Raw genomic sequence first — 6,489 nt, 5'->3', positions numbered from 1 at the left:
CTACTTACTTAGTGGGTCTAATATTGCGGAGCTGTTATTTAGTGGGTCTAATTATGTGACAACTGCTCTTTAGTAAGCTTGTTTAGAGAGATTTGCGAAGAGATTGCTGTGCCCATCTGAGTTGACACATAGTTATTTGATTTTATTTGATTTTATAGAATAAGTCCGTTAGGAGAGCAAAACATATACTCTCCACGTGTGTATTTAGTTTTAATCAAATTCCGATTTATAGTTTTACCTGAGCTGAATTATAGCTAACGGACGGATCAAAACTCTAGTTTGATAAATACACATTTACAAGTACATGAGTCAACTTTTCAATTAAAAAATATATTTCTTTCCAAACAAATTTGGTTAGAAACATCAGTCAAATTTCAAGTATAAAAATGTGATCACTTAGCTGTCATTTGGCTTAAGAAAATAAATTTACGATATTTTGTTTTTTCAATAATATTATATATATAGAGTTAATAAATTATAACTCAAATAGCAAGTCTCTTTATACTCACTTTAAGAAGTTGCGAATTTGAATCTCTCTGTCTTTGATAAAAAAAATTATATATATAAAAAATTTTTTTGCAATGTAAACCGTGAACTACTCATCTCCAAACAAAATGGACGCCTAATTTCACATGATTTTTTCTCTTAAATATCGTAAAAAAAAAAAAAACATAAGAGCACATCACATACTAAAATATATCTACAATTAAAATAATTTCTAATTTTATCAACACGTTTTTTCTAATAATCATTTTATATAGTGGTTGTTATATGATCGTTGTGCTTGTGTATAATTTAATGGTTTATTTTTAAACAACTTATTTTAGTTTTTTTTGGGTGACTAAACAACTTATTTTAGTTTGAAATTATATATTCAACCCTCATAACACCAATATTATGTTTATTACAGAGGATAATATATAAAAATATATGAAGTATTTTTTCTTTTAAACAAAACATATAAAGTATTGTTACTACAAAATTTTACAAAATAATGATTAAATTCAAAATTTTACTATTTTTAATATTAAAATATAAAAAATAATGAGAAAAATTATATATTCTTTAAAATAGAACAATTACTCCTTGATAATATTATACAATTTATCAAATAAAATATTTACATTATACTTAAAAAATCCAATTTTGTCAAAAAATATACGTTGTTTTAACTATTTATTATAAAACTTCGAACATGATTCCATCTTCAGGAAAGGTGGACCTTTTTTAAAATAAAAATTTGAATAAAAATCATTAAAAAATAAAAATAAATAAGATTAATATAAACATGTATTAACTTTTATAAAAATAAAAGTGATATATGAAAAAATAAAAATTTCTTATCTTTAATTTATTTAATTAATTTTATTTAAGTTGATTGGACATAATAAATTTGATTAATATTGAAGAAATCTAACTTTAATGATATATAATCAGTAGATAGATTTTATTTTACCCCCCCCAAAAAAAAAAAAAACAAAAGAAGGGAAAGAAAGTAAGAAGAGTTAAATAGCAGTTTTATTAGTTAGCAAAACAAACTAAAGTTAGTCACAGTGGTCTTGTCTCTTAAAAACGTGAAGGGAATCTCTAAACACCACTTACTTGTTTTTTGTTTCTTCTTCTACTCTCATCACCACGCACAACACACAACCTTCCTCTCCACTCAGCTATGGCTGCAAGAGAAATCCTCCATAAGATGAAGGTATTCTTCATTCTCACTTGTTTTTATTGGACTTATTGCTTTAATGATTGCATCAGAAAAACAAAAAGGAAACTTTTTTTTCTCTTGCTTTTCTTTTATGGTGAAATTATGCATATAGATCTTTAATTTTTTATGTTAATACTCATCAGCTAGTTCAATTGGATTGCTTCTATTGCTCAATTACTATGAACTCCATTGATTATTCATTTTTTATTTGTGGTTGTCATTGTCCTAACTCATGAATGCACTTATCTCTACAATCATTGACTTTGACTTCTGACAGTGTCATAAATTATTTTTCTGAATTGGGGAAAAGTTCAATCTTTCAACTTGCTTTGATCTGTATACGAAGAAAAAGATAAATTACTAGAATTCATGATTGTAATCTGTAATTGTATCTTTGTTTCTGGTAATCATGAATGTGAATTGTGAAAATACCAGCTTGCTCTTCCTCTTGGCAATTGGCACTGTTTTCTACAGTTTACTTCTCACTTTCTTTACCCTTTTTGTAATCATCTTTTTATCAAAGAACAAAGCATGCTTTACCATCCAGATCCACCTGTTCCTTTACATGGACCTGTGGTTTTTCAAGTAGTTTGCAAAAGCTATTATAAAAGATATTGGATTGCTTTCTTCAATGCACACTATCTGTTTGCTTATTTGTCTTGCCCTTATGAATGTTGCAATTGTGGAATTGCTCCATTCTGACATGAGCATAATATTGCATGCAGGAAAAAGTTGGGCTGCGTTCATCGGAACCTGACTCAGGGAAAGGAAAGAGCAAGATTTCAAGGCGTGTAACTCATGGATTTCACTTAGTAAAGGGAAGATCATACCATGCCATGGAGGATTTTGTTGTTGCTGAATTTAAGCAAGTTGATAGCAATGAACTAGGCTTGTTTGCGATATTCGATGGCCATGCCGGTCACAATGTGCCTAATTACTTGCGGTCTCACTTGTTTGAAAACATCTTAAAAGAGGTAAGGTCGAATCCTTGCCTTTTATGGTTAGTACTAAATCTATGGGTTGGTTTTTGTTTAAGTCAGATTCCCACATCCTCAAGGCCAAATTGGAAAGTAGCATCATAGTGCCAATTCAATTTGAATGAATATGATTGCAATGTGTTACGGAAGTGTAATCATTCCTTTTTGTCTTCATCACATGTAGCCTGACTTCTGGAAAGATCCTGAAAATGCTGTCAGGAGAGCCTATAGTATAACCGATTCTAGCATTTTGGAGAAATCAGGTGAACTGGGTAGAGGGGGTTCAACTGCTGTTACTGCAATATTGATGAATTGTCAGAAGTTAGTCATAGCTAATATTGGTGATTCTCGGGCCGTCTTATGCAAGAAAGGCCTTGCCAAACAACTATCGGAGGATCATGAGCCACACATAGAAAGTGAAGATATAAAAAATAGAGGTGGTTTTGTGTCAAAATTTCCAGGTATGGCATTTTATTAATCTATGATCTTATTAGTGTTGAACTAGGTTGTCCAGTCATGGTTTGTAAGCTCAGGGAGCTTATATTTGTTTCCCTGATCTAATTTTGTTGACCACTCAAATTCATTCCGGTGCTAAGAATGAATCCTTTGTCATCAATTCAGGCGACGTTCCAAGGGTTGATGGCCGGTTGGCAGTATCAAGGGCATTTGGTGACAAAAGTCTGAAGAAACACTTGAGTTCAGAACCACATGTGACAGTGGAGCTTGTACAAGATGATGTAGAATTCCTCATATTAGCAAGTGATGGATTATGGAAGGTTAATTTTGATAAATGAATATCATTCCATGCACATTATGGATCTTCTCATACATGTACACATAGTGTTCAAATATGTTCGTTCATTTCATTCCAGGTAATGACAAATCAAGAAGCAGTTAATACCATCAAAGACATAAAGGATGCTCGGTCTTCGGCGAAACGCCTTACTGAAGAAGCACTTAACAGGAAAAGCACAGATGATATATCCTGCATTGTTGTGAAATTTCAGTGAACAAAAAAGATAATATATGATGTTTCAGAAACTTTCAAGTGTAACATATTTCAATATATGGACAGAGCTTCATCATGTGGTTTCATTGTAAGAAACCACATTTCAGGGTGTGATCTTTTAACTTCCTTGATAAAAACCAACTGTGAGAACCCATTATTTTAAGTAACAATGTGGGACAGATTTAGTTCCTGATTGTGTAAGACCAAACTGCAGCCTAATCTGTTTATATGCAAATAAGTTTGGTTAGTGTCATAATTTTTAAAGATTTGAGAGATATAATTTTGTTTGGAAAAAGAGACAGATACATAATTAAGTAAAATGTTTTTGTCCCAAGACAATTTGACTAACTTTGTGTCTACCCAAAAGTTGGAAACTGTAAGAAAAGAAACAAAGACATAATTCTTTAATCTTGCCTTTCTCTTCATTGTCTCTGTCTCTCTATTTTTTGTTCTAAAACACTTACTAAGCATAGACTTAGAATTTCTTTATAATAACCGCTTTTAAAAATGAAGCTGGGAATGACCCTTCATCAAAGGAATAGAGGTTACAAATATTTTGTGTAGACATTTGATGCCATATTGGGAAAAAATGCATCTTCAAAATGAAACCAAATCAATAAAATAATGTGTTTCCAGTCTCAAACAGAATCAGTATCTAGCACACATTTTATTAGTATAGCATAAACTGAGGTGTGAGAATTTACCCACAAGAAGCAACAGAGATTTTATTCTAATCATGTGGAGTGAAAGTACACCATTCAAAGACTTATATAACAGGATAATTATTATATACTAAGGCACACAAAAACACAATAAAGTAACTGAGTAGGTAAAACAAAGCATAAAGCTGCATGAAAACAAACTAGTTTACATCTCAAATGACACACCCCTTTAGATATTGATAGTTTTCTCTTGATTACATTCTTATTATTCTAACATAGAAAAAAGGGGATTTTTCTTTTTCTTATTATATGCCTTGGAATGCAAGGAACCATAGGGTGACAGAAGAGAGGGAGCCTGCTGAGCACAGATTCACTTCATCTGATATGGAAGGACTTGTAGCCAGAGCTCCCTGAAATGTTCATCTGAGTTCTTCCCCGATCGTCGGTGTTTCTGCAGTGGCTTTCCTTAGGGGGTTGCCCTTTGCCGCCTCGGCCGCTTCCCTCGTTGCAAGGCTCTATGTTGCTCTTCCGGCGTCTCTCGTTGTGTCCGGCCAAGCGCCTGCGGCAGCTTCTTTTGGCTTCATCAAATTCTGCCAGGTCATGGAACCTACACAGACTCATCAGAGATATTTCTACAAGGTAAGACACATGGAACTAGTACTTTGAACTATACCCAACAATAATGATCTTTGTGAAGATTCAATTTCTTAATGTATTAACAAAATCATTTAAGATGCATGTTAATAGTTTCAAGATTTACCTCAGAATTAGTACTATGCTTAGTTTCTAAGTAAACCGCTTAAGGAAAAAAGGAGAAAAACAAAACAATATTCACACCAAGAGAAAAATGCTGTGAATTGAACACCTGCTACATTGCTGGCAAAACCTCTGCCTCATCCCTGCAACCACCACCACAGGTGCCTTGGAATGAAACTCACACACCTTATGGCGGCGGTGGTATCTTTTTGCCTCGGTCAAGTCGGCGCCACACCTCTCAGCCTGGCAGGAAGGTGGAGAAACTCCTCCTGCCCCATTTGATCCTCTTCTCCCACTTCCAACAGCACTTTTCTTCTTCTCTTCTTCTGCAAGGACACCATCACCAACACCACTCTCATCTTCCTCTTCTAACTCCTCTTCTACCTCATCAACTGTGCTATCCTTCCTCATCTTCTCAACTGTTGTTCTCCTCATCCTGGCCTCCATTGTGACAATGACAACAATGAAGAGGAAGAAGAAAATAGCCTTTTTGAACCTCCTCTTTGGGAAGAAATGGGAGTGGAAGAAGAGGAGTGTAGGGGGGTTTATAGGGGGCAAAAAGGTAGACAAGGAAGGTGGAAGCAGTGTGGACCACAACCACCTTTTAAGTTAATTATGTTCTTAATTCTTGTTCTTACTTACAACAAAATTTAGTTACATAAGTACTTATAAATCGCCCATCAGGAACAGCCCGAATATATATTTCGAGTGTTTACCACATGTGCCAACTCTCGTAAGCAATTATCTTGTATTAGTAGTAGAATGGGGGGAACCAATGCAATGCATAGAGAAGGTTTTTGTGTGTAATGAAAAGCTAATAAGAGAAAATTTAAATCTAAATTGTTGGAGTAAGTGGGAAGTGGGGGATGGATTTTGCATGAATGGTTTAGTTTGAAAGAGACAGTTCTCTCAGATGACTCTAGAGCGCGTTCATGGTAAATGCTCAACTATTGGTCCTCAAGGAACTACAAAATGGAAAGAGGAGGATTCTTTCTCTCTTCCTTTTGTTTGTTCTTGTTTGTTGATGTGATTTCTGATACGGAGTTGAACAAGGGACCCCATATCACATGCATAGTGCATAGGACAATCCATGCTTTCAACTACACTATATATATAATTACATCATAAAAATAATAACGGGTATAGTTACACAGAATGCAATACATTCAATACGCTATATGTAAAATATTTTATATAAAAAATATATCTATGACATTTAAGTACGCAGATGAATTGTTACGCGATATACTATTTAATTGGTTATAACTATGATAACAAGTTATGTGGTTTGCTGCAAATATTTCAGCTACATGATGCATTGGAGTAAGTAACAGAATTAAACATTGGATTTAGCTAAGTTTGGTGTCCTTCTGTTTT

The 6,489-nt window shown here is 33.6% G+C and overlaps 2 protein-coding genes across 2 annotated transcripts; one reads left to right on the top strand and one right to left on the bottom strand.

Annotated features, from left to right (window-relative positions):
• Nucleotides 1-1,507: 1,507 nt before the first annotated feature.
• On the top strand, nt 1,508-3,950 carry LOC112771682 (probable protein phosphatase 2C 39). Its single transcript, XM_025816483.3, has 5 exons — nt 1,508-1,702; nt 2,434-2,682; nt 2,870-3,146; nt 3,307-3,461; nt 3,558-3,950. Exons 1-5 carry the CDS (start codon nt 1,670-1,672, stop codon nt 3,693-3,695), a joined length of 852 nt encoding a protein of 283 aa, XP_025672268.1. The 5' UTR covers nt 1,508-1,669; the 3' UTR covers nt 3,696-3,950.
• A 443-nt stretch (nt 3,951-4,393) lies between these two features.
• LOC112771683 (squamosa promoter-binding protein 1) lies at nt 4,394-5,946 on the bottom strand. Its single transcript, XM_025816484.3, has 2 exons — nt 5,222-5,946; nt 4,394-4,963 (listed from the first exon to the last, which is right to left on the bottom strand). Exons 1-2 carry the CDS (start codon nt 5,557-5,559, stop codon nt 4,732-4,734), a joined length of 570 nt encoding a protein of 189 aa, XP_025672269.1. The 5' UTR covers nt 5,560-5,946; the 3' UTR covers nt 4,394-4,731.
• Between the last annotated feature and the right edge of the window lie 543 nt (nt 5,947-6,489).

Source organism: Arachis hypogaea, chromosome 18, assembly GCF_003086295.3.
Source record: "Arachis hypogaea cultivar Tifrunner chromosome 18, arahy.Tifrunner.gnm2.J5K5, whole genome shotgun sequence".
Taxonomy (NCBI): Eukaryota; Viridiplantae; Streptophyta; class Magnoliopsida; order Fabales; family Fabaceae; genus Arachis; species Arachis hypogaea.
The sequence above is the reverse complement of the archived record's forward strand: the minus strand, read 5'-3'. Positions and strand labels throughout refer to the sequence as shown.